The 17,008-nt window shown below is 39.1% G+C and overlaps 1 protein-coding gene across 2 annotated transcripts in view; it reads left to right on the forward strand.

Moving 5' to 3' along the window:
- The window catches only part of sec24d (SEC24 homolog D, COPII coat complex component), a 180,788-nt gene that overhangs the window by 117,108 nt on the left and 46,672 nt on the right, over nucleotides 1–17,008 (forward strand). For both annotated transcript variants that reach the window (XM_048595371.1, XM_048595369.1), the window contains exons 11-15: nucleotides 2,853–2,977; nucleotides 5,853–6,044; nucleotides 9,355–9,448; nucleotides 15,463–15,579; nucleotides 15,749–15,919. In XM_048595371.1, coding sequence (XP_048451328.1) covers nucleotides 2,853–2,977; nucleotides 5,853–6,044; nucleotides 9,355–9,448; nucleotides 15,463–15,579; nucleotides 15,749–15,919 — 699 coding nt within the window. The remainder of the gene's footprint in view (nucleotides 1–2,852; nucleotides 2,978–5,852; nucleotides 6,045–9,354; nucleotides 9,449–15,462; nucleotides 15,580–15,748; nucleotides 15,920–17,008) is intronic.

Raw genomic sequence — 17,008 nt, forward strand, 5'->3', positions numbered from 1 at the left:
ATCTTGTATGTCTCTATCAAGTCACCTCTTAACCTTCTTCTCTGTAATGAAAACAGCCTCAAGACCCTCAGCCTTTCCTCATAAGACCTTCCCTCCATACCAGGCAACATCCTGGTAAATCTCCTCTGCACCCTTTCCAATGCTTCCACATCCTTCCTGTAATGCGGTGACCAGAACTGTACGCAATACTCCAAGTGCGGCCGCACCAGAGTTTTGCACAGCTGCAACGTGACCTCATGGCTCCGAAACTCAATCCCTCTACCAATAAAACCTAACATACTGTACGCCTTCTTAACAACGCTATCAACCTGGGTGGCAACTTTCAGTGATCTATGCACATGGACACCGAGATCTTTCTGCTCATCCACACTACCAAGAATCTTACCATTAGCCCAGTACTCTGTATTCCTGTTACTCCTTCCAAAGTGAATCACCTCACACTTTTCCGCATTAAACTCCATTTGCCACCTCTCAGCCCAGCTCTGCAGCTTATCTATGTCCCTCTGTAACCTGCAACATCCTTCCGCACTATCCACAACTCCACCGACTTTGGTGTCATCCGCAAATTTACTAACCCATCCTTCTACGCCCTCATCCAGGTCATTTATAAAAATGACAAACAGCAGTGGCCCCAAAACAGATCCTTGAGGTACACCACTAGTAACTGAACTCCAGGATGAACATTTCCCATCAACCACCACCCTCTGTCTTCTTACAGCCAGCCAATTTCTGATCCAAACCGCTAAATCACCCTCAATCCCATGCCTCCGTATTTTCTGCAATAGCCTACCATGGGGAACCTTAGCAAACGCTTTATTGAAATCCATATACACCACATCAACCGCTTTACCCTCATCCACCTGTTTGGCCACCTTCTCAAAGAACTCAATAAGGTTTGTGAGGCACGACCTACCCTTCACAACACCGTGTTGACTATCCCTAATCAAATTATTCCTTTCTAGATGATTATAAATCCTATCTCTTATAATCCTTTCCAACACTTTACCCACAACCGAAGTAAGGCTCACTGGTCTATAATTACCAGGGTTGTCTCTACTCCCCTTCTTGAACAAGGGGACAACATTTGCTAGTCTCCAGTCTTCTGGCACTATTCCTGAAGACAATGACGACATAAAGATCAAAGCCAAAGGCTCTGCAATCTCCTCTCTAGCTTCCCAGAGAATCCTAGGATAAATCCCATCCGGCCCAGGGGACTTATCTATTTTCACATCTTCCAGAATTGCTAACACCTCCTCCTTATGAACCTCAATCCCGTCTAGTCTAATAGACTGTATCTCAGTATTCTCCTCGACTACATTGTCTTTTTCCTGCTGTTTCATGCAATCCTTTCAGACTGTGGCCTACATACCTGGTTTCAATGGATCATATCCAAACATCATATCCTTTTGCGACAAATAATGTGTCTTCTTTCAGCAATATATATTCATAGATTTTAAGATATGTCTACTTTTAAAAGTTTAGTAAGCTTTCAAAATGATTTGCATCCATTAATATCTTTTTCAATGAGTATTTTGTTAGTATCTTAATTAAATTGACAATAAAAATTGGCAATGGTCTTACTGGTCTTACTTCAAGAGGAGACTCACGTACTCCCCAGAAAAGTAATGAAAATAGCCATTGCACTTATTCAATCCGTTTCCTTAGGGGCTTTGCAAATATCCTGCAGGAGTTATGGTAAAAAACTAGGTAAACCTCTGTGGTATTCTGGGACTGTAAAATAGATGTTTGAACTTGGTCAAAAGCATATTTAGTCATAACACAATAAGATACTTTGAGATAAACTTTCATCTCCACTGCAGAGTTTTATGCACGTGATGGATCAAGGCAATAATTTTGCATCTTCAATCATCCTGTGTCCCATTGTGACTTAGGCCAGTTTACCAGATGTCCAGTATACAGGTGTCTCACAGATTAACTGAAGTCTTGGGATAAGTTTTAGAAGCGGATCATAATAGAACATTTAGTAATTTAAAAAGTGCATTTCTTGATAAACCTGCACAGGCATATTATGACACACCTCAACAAAGAGGTAGGGCCTCTGACATCATCACTGCACCATATGGCCTGCATGGTCCCAAAAGATTCCCAGCAGGGAGTTTAAGCCCAGTCTCCTGCATGATCGGCTGTCAACCACTGTGCTAACATATAATTACGTTGCTCTGAGTATTTGGTCAATTCTTTGTTTTGGGTGCATTACATATTCTAGATAAATATAAGTAAACTTGTAAACTAGGTCCAAAGTTATATCCTAAATGAATGAAAACATAAAACTAAAATTTATATCACTTAATTGCAACAATTGAGTGGAGACAGTGAAAGATCCAATTCAGATGAAGCTGGTAGTAAAGAGTCAGACATGAACATAATAGTGTAACATGACAACGATTGTGGAGAAGACGGTTCATTTGTAAACACAAGCAAGTAAGTAGTTCACGTGATCTTAAAGGAAAAATGATCTTGTGTATATAAGGTGGTTTATCACATCTTCAAGATGGTACAAACCGTTTCACAAATAATTTGAAGGTAAATCACTGTTGTTATGTAAACAAACATCACAGCCAATTTTCACCTAGCAAGCTGCACTATACCAAACAAATGAGACAGATGACCAGCTAAAATGTTTTCTTGGTGTTTGATGGAAGAGAAACAGTATCATTTACTTCACATTGATGATGGAAGTCTAATTCTACATCCCTCCCCGCAGAGCTCTTGTGGAATTTCACAGTCAGTTTGTTTATGTGAAATCTGGATACAACTATCTGGAGATCAGCTAATTAAGAAAAATTGTTCTTGTTATTCACAAATCTAAATTCCACCAATTTTATTTGTAGAATAGCAAGCCTCCTAATCCACCAGCCTTCATCTTCATGATTGATGTGTCGTATTCCAATATCAAAAATGGTTGTGTGAAGCTAATATGTGAGGAACTTAAGAACCTGCTGGATAAATTACCAAGGTAGGAATGTAATGTAAACCTGAAAATTATGATACTCTTTAAAAAAGTAATAGTTGTATTTAAGTATACCAGTTAACTATGTGTGGTAGTGTTATCTCACATCATTAGTAGCATTTTTTCTGATGAAGGGTCTAGGCTCGAAACGTCAGCCTTTCTGCTCCTATGATGCTGCTTGGCCTGCTGTGTTCATCCAGCTCTGCACCTTGTTGTCTCAGATTCTCCAGCATCTGCAGTTCCTACTATCTCTCATTAGTAGCATTGTTGTGATCTGCTTTCATTTGTATTATTATTATTTCTTGCAAGCTTTTCAGCTCATATTAAGAAAATGTTTACTGCAGAAATTTAGCCAAAGATCAGTTAATATTTGCCATTGAGGCGTACCCAATTAGCTGTGCATAGTTATAGCACAGAAACAGACCATTCATCTCATTTGATCTTGCTGGTGTTTATGCTTTGCACAAGCCATGTCTTACTGTATTGAATGTAATCCTAGCGGCATAATCTTCCATTGTTTCTGCCTTATCCAGCTTCCCACCAAATTCTTCAATGATATTGCTCTAACCACTCATTAAGACAAGTCTGACATTCCCACTAATTACTGAGAAATTTCTTGTGAAATCTGTCGCATATTTATGATGTGAAGATGCCACTGTTGGACTGGGGCAGACAAAGTCAGAAGTCACATGACACCAGGTTATAGGCCAACAGCTTTATTTAAAATTACAAGCTTTTGGCACACTACTCCTTTGTCAGGTGAAGTAGAGGGAGGCGCCCATGTATAGAGCATATAGGTGGAGAGATAATGGCAAGATAATTATAGGTAATTAATAGTGTCAACAAACAAGTACAAATAGTGTGAGTAAAGTGTCAACAGGCTGAATTCCAAATCTTTGCAGGTGATCAAGTGTGTCAAACAGTGTGAGTAAAGTGTCAACGGCTGAATAACAAGTGAAGGGATGACCTATGAACCAATTAATTAAGGCAGAGAGATAATTACAATAATCAAAAGTAAGATGGTGCTAAAGACAAACTAATGTTATTCCAGCTTCCTTTTCTGAAGAAGGGTCTAGGCCCGAAACGTCAGTCTTCCTGCTCCTCTGATGCTGCTTGGCCTGCTGTGTTCATCCAGCTCTACACCTTGTTATCTCTGTTATTCCAGCCATTTGATTTGTCTCTATTTGCAATATATCTGCCAATATATTCCATGCCTGCGCGCTTCCCTCCACTTCACCTGATGAAAGAGCAGCGCTCTGAAAGCTTGTGATTTTAAATAAACCTGTTGGGCTATAACCTGGTGTCGTGTGATTTCTGACTTCATATTTATGATCACTTGTTTTGAATATAGTTGTAAATATCTCCAAGTTTATTTATCAAATCCCTTCTTAATTTCAAATATGTCCCCTCAACCTTCTCTTTTATGTTAATTCTTTCCTGATAGTTGTAATCTCTGAGCTCTATTATTTTTTACTTTTTCTTTGGTGTTTCTTTTATAACATTTCAACTCACCGCCTGCAATTTTGATGGAGCTCAGTTTGTTTTGTTGGTAGGAGTGTTTCATGGCACCTACGAGGAATCATGAAACATGGCAAGCGCAATAGACTCAAGTCAGAAACTAACACGATACTCACTCAATACTTCCTTCAAAATACATTGCCCCTCTTACCATCTCAATAAGTTATCAATCAATGACAACCTCCATCGTATTATCAATGACAAAAGGCTTTGATTGAATTCATGCCTCTTAATCTGGTAACTAATTATACAGGCATTGAAAACAACTCTTCAAAGAAAGATTAGGTTATTGTAGGTTAATAAAGATGTCAATTATGCAAAGCTATAATTGCCCTAACAAGCTGTGTCAGCATTGCCACTGAGCTAAGTTTATTAACCATTTCTGGAACTCAACCAACCATTCAAAGTAAAGTCACTTTGCAATCGTATCTACAGAAGCACTTGGAACAGTTGGCCGGACCTCGGGTTTCTGGTTGGCCTCATATTGTATTTTGGCTGAGGGGGCATGGATGAACATGGAAAACATGAAGGTTTATAGATGAGTCAAGGCAGGTTGGTGGATTGGTCATATTTGAACAACAGGCTTGAAGGCCTTGGTTACGATTAGGCTGATATCCCAGTAATAGAGAGGGATCTGCGGGCCTTACCTCCTTTGCTGCCTCAGATCTGCGTCTGGAAATGGCATGACTATCTCTATACCAACCCACACCTCTGTGGATTGGAAGTATGGTGATTTGGATGTCTCCTTAATAGAGGCAAGTTTGCCAAGTTGGAAATGTCTCCTTGATCTGTCTATAGGTTAGCCTTCTTATTATCTTCTTCTCTTGTTTGGCATCCACTTTGTTTGCTTTGAATCTGTGAGGAATGTTGGAGCATTTTTCTTTTGTTGAAGATATTAAAAATCGCAAATTATTGCACCTGTTATTTCTATGATTAATTCAGATGATTGACAAACTCTCAAACTCAACAGATTCTGCCACAATTCCCTCTTGCATTTGAATATATATTTTAGGTCAAATTGATATTCATTCTATTTCTCAATAGAAACTCATAAATCTGCCAATGCTGCTCCCTGTTTCATTGCTGGTAGCTAGGCACCTTTGGACATTTTGCTGCCATTCAGGCAATATATAAATTCATGTTGTTGTTGCAGATATTGCTGTTTTTACTGCTCCCCTTAATTGATATTCTGGATTGTCAACATCATGGTATGACCGAAGTAAGTTTAATCTTTACAGGTTTGCTTCATAAAGTAGCAATACAAAGCTTGTAAAATCCTTCAAGAATTCATCCTGTTGATAGTTGACCTTTTTATTTAATAACTATTATCATTCGCCCCTTTCACATCCAAATAATTTTACAGGGAAGATCACGCGGAGATCTCTGCCATTAGAGTTGGCTTTGTCACTTACAACAAGGTTCTCCACTTCTACAATCTGAAGAGTAGCCTCGCCCAGCCACAAATGTTGGTGGTGTCAGATGTTGGAGAGATGTTTGTTCCTCTTCTGGATGGCTTCCTTGTGAATGTCCAGGAATCTCGACCTGTCATCAACAAGTAAGGATAAACTGAAACCATTAGAACCTGATGAATGTTAATAGAAATTGCAATAAAATCATGTCTGAATTTGAAAAGGTATAAAAAGGTTTTGCTGTGCGTTTGCAACTCCACAAACAAATTGTGACGTCCCAAGAGCACCATTGTAAATAATAATTGGCACTCTGTTCTGCTAGAACTTGGTATTTTGACTGCTAGAGATGGCTTTACATTTGTTCTTTGTCAGAAAACTAACGCCAATATGACTGCTTGTTGTGATTCATTTTCTAAAACTATTCTGGTTCAGCAGTGGTCTGCTGCTGTTACTTTGGAGAGCAGCAAAACTCTGCAGTACACCCACATAAATCTCTTCTCCCCAGCCAGTAAGTTGTTTTTCTAGGGATTCTGCTGATCTCCCAGGAAAACGTTCCAACAGAAGCAAACCACTGTAGCATTTTTGGCCCATTGTGTAAACTTTTTGCAACAATAAAAAATGGAACTTAGTTAATCTCTTTATTTACTCATAGAACCAAATAAATGTAGGCTCATATTCAGTTTTACTTTATGATTGGATTACTTTTTGAACTTCTTTTTCCAAAAGAAAAGGTAGTTTTACATGACATTGAGCAAATCATATAGCCAAAATGAAAAATAAAAAAACTAATGATTTTTGTTTTTGTTTTGATTCTGCTAAGTTTAATGACTAGTTCATTACGCATAAATACTGTTCCATCAATACTCTCTATAAATTCTTTGAAATGACACAATTCCAAAGGCCTTTGACAATCCAAACAAATAGATTAACATAGCCAGTGAAAGACAGACCAGCAAATAAATTAACTGCAAGGTGATGTCTTGCATCTGCGAATACTTTAAAAAATCAAGACAAATTTTACAAGGCACTTATTATGTTCATCATGAAATGAATAAATGTAAAACACAGAATGTACTGGTTATTTTTCAATATATATTGGCTGCTTCACACTTTTTATCCTCTATTGTCCATTATTTTCAAATCACTGGTGTGAGAAAGATAACAATTTTGTTACGATCTTACTGGGTTCTTGCCAGAGTTACAGTAGGAATTTAGTAGAATTGTCAATCCCATAATCTCCTTTAGTGCTAAAATGTATGACTCTTAGAGAAGAAGGGATTACGTAAAAACTCAACAGGCAGTCTGAAAAATTTAAATGGCGTATCACATTTTGCCAATTATACACAATTCCTAAAGCAACATAAATTTTATGGCCTGATTTTCTGATTGGAAGACAGATCTTATAGTAACCTACACTGAAAAATGCACTCTCAGATCCCTTGGAAGTCCCGACGCAGGGACTACCCAGAACTTGAATGGGCAGTTTAACCGACCAATAGATGATTACCCGATGTATGGAACCCACTGAATATGTTTCTGGCTTCTTAAATTAGAGTCAGAAGCTTCAAAGGGTTCTAACTTATTTACCTGGACAGTTACTGAAGACAATTTGTAGGGTTAAAACCTGCTCAAACTCTTAGTAACTTATAGAATCCCTATAGTGTGGAAGCAGGCCATTTGGTCTATCCAATTCCTATCGACCCTCCGAACAGCATCCCACCTAGACCCACCCCACTATCCTATCCTATAACCTTGCACTTCCCATGGCTAACCTACACATCCCTAGACCCTATTGGCAATTTAGCATGTCAATCCCCAATCTGCACATCTTTGGACTGTGAGAGGAAACCAAAGCACCTGGAGGAAACCCACACAGACACAGGGAGAATGTGCAAACTCTGAACAGATAGTCACCCGAGGTTGGAATCAAATCTGGGTCCCTGGTGCTGTGAGGTAGCAACGCTAGCCACTGTGCCATCGTGCTGCCCCATAGGCCCCCACTGAATCACATTGACCCACCCGACGTACACCCAAACCCAACCCACTCCAGACTCCTCAAACCAGTCACCACCCTGACCTGACTATCAGGCCAAGCCACACTACCTCTTCACCCACCTACCAGCCTATCCACACTTTAGGTACCTGGTACCTCTCTGTAACTAGTCAAAATGTCTTTGGAATATTCAAATCCTGGAATACAGCCATGAATGTCATAAAAATGGGGTGGCTTGGATTCTCCTGATAATCTTATACTGCAAGTGTACTTCCAAAATGGCTACTTTCTCCATTTCCCAAGAAGCCTAGTTTGGACATCCTGGAGAGAAATGCACAGCTCCTGTGTGAGTTAGAAAAATAGAAACGGGCTGGCAATCTGATGGTGATTACTAGTCCACCCAGGATTTGGGCCTATGTCCCTAACAATAGTCTTGGGCTGATCCCACGGCATGATACTAACCCACAGGGAGAACATTACTAAAAATTGTAGAGAAACAGCCCATGACTATCATCCCTTTGAAAAATTTAAAAATCATTAGTTATCTCCCAGAACGTCCTACAAGCCAACCCTTGTTTGCAGAAAATTGGCCATTTTCTTTCAGCTACTTTCTCCATATACACGTATAGAACTGTGTTCCAGATATGCAACACAAAACGTTTTAAATGAGCAGCTGTGATTTATTTACATAATTACACACCTCATGAGCAGAGAGTGAAATCTTGGCTCAGTTGGCGAACATCATGATTCTATTCAGAATATTGTGATTTGAGCTGAACGTGATACAGAACTTGAACACACATGCCCCTGAATCCTGTTGAGACTTCTGTAGTCATCCAGTGTAATTCTGGTTGTCAGAAAAAGGTCTTTGCCATTTTTTGGAAGTTTTGGATCACATTGTAAAGGAGAAGAACAAAATAGGAACAGTGCAGGGTTGCCTTACACTTTGCAGTCCTTTGATTGGAATCTAATATATATTCGGAGCCCAGAATATTAAGGAAGGAGTTACATTCTAATCCAATGTTCTAAATGAGTACGGCATTTCCACCCCCTCCCCTCAACCCCCAACCTGTGAGGCAAGTTGAAGCGATGGTCAAAGTATGCTAGGATAACCTAGGTGTATTACACAACTGCTCCTGTTGGGGCAACATGGCAGCAAGACTGGCGAATGTTCAAGGCAAGGTGTACTGATGAAGGATGTAAACCCGAAACGTCGACTTTCCTGCTCCTCTGATGCTACCTGACCTATTGTGTTCCTCCAGCTCCACCCTGTATTGAAGGTGTACCTAATTCTTACTACAATGGAACCTGTCTGTAAATTCGCCAGTGAGATCATTTCCACTTCAATGATGTGGATTTTTGGCTGAAATTTGGTTGGGTGGGTTGGGAGAAGCATGGAGTGAAAAGGGGAAATGTAAATCAAACCATTAAATGTTTGTCTTAAATTTGTTTTATTTCCAAAGCCTACTGGACCAGATCCCTGAAATGTTTGGTGACACCAGTGAGAGTGAAACTGTCTTTGCTCCAGTTATCCAGGCTGGTCTCGAAGCTGTGAAGGTTCGATGTTTTCCTTTGTGATTAGTCTGTTTGGCTGATGTTGAATGAAAAAAAGGCCTAAACTTAAAGAATTACTTTGTTCATTTTGCTTCTATGTGATGCTGTTTAAGATCATTCCAATGAGCAAAATCATAAAGCATAATCATAATTTACTAACAATCATCAATCTAAACAAAACTAAGGTCATGCCTCTTTACAATCCATTTAGAGTATGGATTATCCTCTTCAATTCTACCTTAAATTGATGGACAGTACATGGAGTGAGTGTAAACCCAACCTGTCGACCTCACTGCCCTGACCAGAGTTTACATCCAATCGCCACAAGGGACACAGTGGTTGCACCTTCCCAGTGCATCCTATGCAAGTGACAGGAGGGTGGAGGCATGGGCCCAGGACTAATGGTCGAGTGTCTCCATCTTTCAGCCCAGTTCCCATGACTTCCCTGGACTATTATGGAGGAGGTAGTGGTTGAACACCGGACACACCAATAAGTCTAGTACGGAGAGACAGCTCAGTTGTCTGCTCAGAAGATAAGATTAGAATTGACGGTCCAGTGAGCAAAGTCAGAGGGTAAGTCACCTGGCCAATTTTAAGAAAACACCCAGCCACCCAGCCCCTGGTTTCCACTGAGTGGATGGAGTTACAATTGATCCTTCCATTTGGAGGTGAGAACCGCATTCCAGCCAAAAATCCAGGATCTGAAGGTTGAAGTGTCACATTGCTAATTAGATTAGATCTGTCTGAGTCACAATTAGAATATCTGGCACAGAATAGATTGTCTTCTTATTGACTCACAGAAGCCAATTGTTCCAACTTCAGTTACTGCTGATGTGTTAGGCATTATGCCGATTAATCTGGCAGAATATTTGAAACATAAATTGTAAATCAAAATCATTGCATGTTTTTCTTGGCCCTACTGCATTGATATTTATGAGGAAAGGTAAAATAAATGTAATTTTAAAAAAGTTTGTCTTTGCCATTTACACCCTGAATAAAATTAAAATTACAAATATTGACAGTAAGACATCACCCTTGCTTTAAAATGATTTTTTGCTGCATTTTCCTCAATTCAAAATACAGTTATTGTGATATGATAAATGGACAGTTGGATAATAGTGATCTGATTGGGCATAATCAGCATGGATTTTCAAATGAGAAATTGTATTTTGACGAACTTTGAGATTTTTAAAGATGTTACTAACAAAATTGATAAAGGGGAGTTGGTGGAAGTAGTATACCCAGATTTTCAGAAGAATTTCGATAAGGACCTATGCAGGAGGTTGGCAAAATTAAAGCACAAGTGACAGGAGGTGATATGCTGGCATAGCTTAATGATTGACTAACCTGTAGAAAACAGAATAGGAATAAACGGGTCATTATCACATTGACAGGCTATGATGAGTGGGCTACCCACAAGGATCAGAACTTGGACCACCACTATTCACAATGTCTGTCAGTGCTGTGTGTGTGAAGTTCAAATATAATATTTCCAAATTTGTGGATGATAGAAAGGTAAGCAGAAATGTGTGACATGAGGGGGACGTAAAGTGGTTTCAGGAGGATTTGAATGGACTTGGTGACTGGGCAAGAATTTGGCAGATGGAATATAATGTGGAAAAATGTGAGGTTATCCACTTTGTAGGAGGAACAGATGTGTTTTTTTACATGGGAAGAATTTGGATAATGTAAATGTTCAAAAGAACCTTGCAATCCTTGTCAATAAGTCACTGAAGGCTAGCAAGCTGATGCAGCAAGCTATTAGGAAGGCTTCTGGAATGTTAGCCGTTGTTGCAAGAGGATTTGAGTACCGGACTAGTGGCATTTTATTTCAGTTGTATAGAAACTTTGTTCGATGGCACCTGAATACTGTGTGCAGTTTTGGTCTCCTTATTTAATGATATATTATTGTCACAAAGGGAGATCGATAAAGGTTCACCAGACTTGTTCCTGGGATGGTGGGACTATCCCATGAGTGAGATTGTGCAAACTGTATTCTCTTGAGTTTCCAAGAATGAGAGGTGATCTCATTGAAAGGTGTAAAATGCTTAAAGGGAAACTCACAATAGATGCAAGTATAACATTTCTGCTGGTTCAGAAGTCTAGAACCAGGGAACATAATTTAAAAAAAAGAGGGAATGCTGTTTAAGTCTGAGATGAGGAGAAGCACTTCTACTTGCAGGGTTTGAATCTTTGTAGTTCTTTATACCAGAAGACTATGGAAGCTCAGTCCTTGGGTATGTTTAAAGTAGAAATCAATAGATTTCTGATTACCAATGGCATAAAGGGTTATGGAGATAGTGTGCGTAAAAGGTTTTGAAGTGCTCGATTAGTCAATTGATTGAATGGCCTACTCCTGTTCCTGTGTTCCCAACAGTGTTACCAGTTTGTCGATAAAGGTAGTCTACTCCAGAATTCACTCAATTGACACACACGCACGTATTCACACACACACGACAATGATGTGCATAGCTATTTCAATCCTGCGAGAACTTCATTAGCTTTATTTTATGCCAGATTCCATCACTGCAGGGGCCAGTAGATTTCTGCATTATCACTTATTCAATATAAGAAAAATACAGTCGCAAAAGACTACTAATTAAAAGTACATTGAGTTATCTCAGACATTTTCTGTCAGCCTTCTAAACACAGAGAATGTCAGCTTATCTCTAAACGTAGTACCACTTGACCAAAGAGCTTGTTTATTTTTACTTTGTCCCATGGGATTTATTGAACAGCCATTTTATGGTTTCTCATATGGTATAGAAATATCTGTCCTTAATCTCAAAGTAAGGACTCTTTTGTGAAAATTAAAAGGGAGTATATTGTGCCATTACTCCCTAAAACTTATAGACACAATAACCATTAACAACTGCCTTATTAATGTGGGCAGTGCTAACTCTCTGAAGACAAATGCAAACCAGTAATCTTTTAAAGTAAGTGGATGGGTTCAATTTCTATTTTCTTTGTTCCCAAAAGACAGCCTTTCTTGTTCGTCACTGATTCTCAGTTTATTTTAATGACAGCAGCTAAGCCTTTCTAACGTTTTGGCTGAGGGCTCAGATGTGCACAGCTGGAATTTAAAATGAAAGAACACAATTACTTTTTTTTGTAACTCGATTAGAATTAACCCTTTTTTGAAATGTTTCAGATCTGCACACAGTTAATTGTTTACAGCTTTGTGAGTATTGCTGAAGTTAATGCAGGCAATTTTCTGCTGCCCCTTGCCCAGTTCATGTTGCCAAACAAGGCAGCACAAAACTGGTACTAATTAGTTTTCTGTATTTTTAGGTAACAGAGGCTCAAATTCAGCAGTGGTTCAAACCTCGTACTGCTGATATCAGGCACATGATAATTATTCAACTTATCGCCTGCCAGATTTGGGCAGTGATTGAAGCTAACACACTCATGTGTCTCACTGGGCCCAGTGCTCTGTGCAACAAAGATCCATATTCAGGTTCAAAATACAGAATTGGCATCTCACATGACATATGCGGGTAAAAGATTATCACTTGTTGCCATAACATTGAATGAATGTTCAAACAGAAGCCAAATGCTTGTTGTTAGTTTGTTAATTTGACCAAGACCAATTCTATGTGGGGTTTGGAGGGCAGAATTATAAGAATAATTTAAACACATCAAACTGGATCTAAGCCCTCTAGTGTATGCACAGGAATAAGTGACAACAATTTGTTCTAATCAGCCTTGAAGTAAGGAAACCACATTGCTTCCAATGTGGTACCTCAGTCAGTTGGATCACAAGTTGGGCACATAGGTCAGCACAACTGATTTATATTACTTCTGGTCTTCTGGCTATTAATTTTCATGGTTGGTAAAATAGGAGAGCAACTGTGTAGCTAATTGACCTCTGTACCTGGTTGTCTGGTATACAGTTCCAGAAAACAGGATTCCTTGACAGCAATAGAGTGCAATCCAACCATGTCTAGCAGTGCTGTACGTTTTATTCCTATATGTGTTGACACTGAGGCTGTAAAGAAAGCACAGAGAAAAGCAACAAAGATTATGCCTAAAAGTAAATCTCTTACAGGCATAGAGAATTAGCTTATCCACTTTGAGGTCCTGTGTCTTAGAGGAGATATGTTTTTTTAAAGGGGTGCAACTATTGGCTGTATAGATAGATAGTAACAATTTTTCTTATCTACAAATAGAGAGTAGATATTTACAGTGAGTACAAGCAGAGAAAAGAAACGCAATGGCCAATTTCAAGATAAAATCTGGGAAATACCTGTCAGATTTCATTGCCATTGAAATGCTACTTCCCCAATATGCCACAATATCTCCCCACTCTCCAGCTTGTATCCTTAAAAAAGCATATCTACCAAGTACTTTTCCCAGAAGATGACAACTCTTAGAATAAAATACTTTGTGACATGCAATTCAATGTTAATTTTGAATCCTGTTCACATGCAAGAATGGTTAAATGCAACTTGTTCGAAGATAACAAAACTAATATTCCTTGATTATGTACTTCAATCTTGAATAAAATAATTGTTTTCCTGCCAATATTCTCTTCTTGCCAAAAGACCCTGGACCAGATTTAATGTAGGCTACAAAATCCCATGCAAAATTTGGTGGTAATGCCATCAATCTGATCCCTAAGAACACAACAGAAAGACATTGTAACTGACAGGGGAACCATGGGTCCAGGACCTCTGCTTCCACCAGGGTCATTTTAGTTGTTACATTGTCTGTGGCGAATATCACACCTTTGAGAGCCCCAGTAATATCACCAGGAACGTCAGCCATGACCTGTTATACAGTGGATCCAGCAGACCTTATGGAGACAGATAAGTGGAGCAAATGGGGTTCTCATTGACGGGGCTACAACTGGGGTATTGGAGTGAGGAAGGAGTTTGACCGCAAGGACAATCGACGTAGCTTCCTGCAGATACCCGCTTCCCATTGCTGGGTCCAGCAATCAGTCACAGAGTACCTGAGAAGAAAGGAAACCCCCACTATGATGGCATGGAATATACTGGATGGCAACTCTAGATGATCCGCCTGCTCACTGCTGATTAAATGCCAGGAGAAATGGGATGAGGGCTGCCATTTAAGGGCCTCATTTGGGCTCCAGCAGAAAGGCAACCCACAAACCTTTCCAGCCCAGCTTTAATTGGAGGGAGTGACAGTAGACAATGGGATCTCCACCACACACCATTCCAACAATCTGATTCACCCCTGGCGGACATTAAATTCAACCCTTTGACTCCATTCTAGGGCGTAGGAACAGATTGTACTGTGATACATTGTCCAAGGGGGATACCTATGAGAGAAAATTGTGAGTGCAGGTAAACCATGGCAATTGATTACAGCCAAACATGTGGCTATCACAGACAGGCTTCCAGCTAGTTTGTGTGAATTATACCAAGGGAAAATTTTGCTGAAGCTGAAATTACAAAATGGGAAGTGTGGAAATACCCAGATGAAGCAGCATCTGTGTGGAATGAAATGGAATTAACATTTTAGTTGATGATCTTTCATCAGAACTGAAAAATGTTAGATCCCACAAACATGAAGGAAGAAAAGGTCATAGATCTGCCCTTTCGTTCTTTCCTTAAACTCCCCATTCCCTTGCTTCTGTATGTGTTAAAAACTTGTTACAATCTAATTTTTTTCCAGTTGTGACTAAAGGTCATCATTTTTAACATTAACATTGTTTCTCGGTCCAAGAATACTGCCTGACCGGCTGAGTACTTCCAGCACTTTTTCTTATTTCTGAATTACAAACAGTCGTGACAATTTAGACCAATTTTTTTCCCCATTTCTTTGTGTAGTGCAATTATGTTCCTGCCACTAACACAGATGAATTGAACAAAATTTGAATTTAATATGGGCTGTTTCTTTTCTGTAAGGCTCAGGTACTCATTCTTTCTTGTGGAATGTCTAAAGAAAGATACAGAGGATGCAGACAATTGTGAATAATATTCTGCAATAAACACTACAACAAACAGTTCAATGCCAGGTATACAAAGTACTTTTGTTTTTTTTTACAACAGGCCGCAGAATGTTCTGGGAAGCTATTTATATTCCACTCATCCCTGCCAACAGCTGAAGCACCGGGCAAATTGAAAAACAGAGATGACAGGAAGCTAGTGAACACAGACAAAGAAAAGGTATAATTGGTGGAAAAATACATGCTGATAATTGGTCAGCTTCTCTACACTATGGTCTGAACAATACATCTGCAATCTTTATTTACTTCAGTCAGAAGCATTCAAAAGACCTTTCCTCAAAATAAAGAGACAATAGAGTTAAAGGATACTTTCACTTATATTCCTACAGGTTCTTTTTCAACCACAGTCAAATTTCTACGAGACCTTGGCAAAGGACTGTGTAGCCAATAGCTGCTGTGTGGATGTCTTTCTGTTTCCAAACCAGTATGTGGATGTTGCAACCATGGGGATTGTGCCAATGTCTACTGGTGGTAGTTTGTACAAGTACAGTAATTTTCAGGTAAATTTTTGCTCAATGTTCTTGGTATTTTAACTTGATTTTCTGCTTGAATTCTGATTCACCTCATCCATTAAACCACTTCTTGTCCTTAGAGTGAATGAGAAAGATTGTAAATTGCAGATTAGAGTAGAGTCTGGGACTATACCAGAGCCAAACAATGCACAATATTGAAGTGTGTAAATAATAGCTTTTCAGTTTTTGCCGGTGAATTTCTCAAGCTAATTTGCTGTTATGAAACTTCTCAGAAAAAAGAGAAACTTTTTTTTAATTCACTCACTGGACATGCACATCACTGGCATTTATTGCCCACCCCAGTTGCCCTGTTCCAGAAATATTCATACCAGGAGAGTGACACGTACAGCTTCTGATTTTAGAATTAAGCAAAATCCTACTCATTACTATCTGATAGTATTTGTGCATGGGTGTGGATGTTGTTGGCTAGACCAACATCCCTAATTGCCTGTAAGGAACAAGCTGCCTGTTTGAACTGGTGTAGATACATCCACAGAGTTTTTACGAAGGAAATTCCAAGATTTTGATCCATTAATAATAAAGAATAGCAACCATTGCCATTAGGTTGGTGTGTGGTGGTGTTCTCATGTGACTGCCACTGCTGTTTGTCTAGGCTGTGGAAATGGGAGTTTGAAATGTTCAGTTGAAGAAACATTGATGCATTGTCACAGTGCATCTTGCAGATTCTTTAAAATGCAATTGTGGTGCAACAGTGGACAGATGAGGCACCAACCTGTCTTTTCCTGGATAATGTGGAGATTTTTGTGTATTACTGGAGTTGGGTTTATTCAAGTAAGTGTGTCTTTCGATGCAAAAAGACTTTGGGGAGTCAGGAAATGAATTACCCGCTGCAGAATTCTCAGCCTCTGACCTACTCTTGCTGCCACAATATTTATATACCTAGTCCAAATAAATTTCTTGTCAGGATGTTAATGTAGAGGTATTTATCAATGGTAATTTGAAAATCAACATCTGATTCAATTCGAAAATCACCAAATATATTATAATTTGAGACATAAAACAAAGCCATTGATTTAAAGGTGATATAATATCAATTTTTCAACATAACAGTAGTCT

This window comes from Rhincodon typus, chromosome 1, assembly GCF_021869965.1.
Source record: "Rhincodon typus isolate 14 chromosome 1, sRhiTyp1.1, whole genome shotgun sequence".
NCBI lineage: Eukaryota > Metazoa > Chordata > Chondrichthyes > Orectolobiformes > Rhincodontidae > Rhincodon > Rhincodon typus.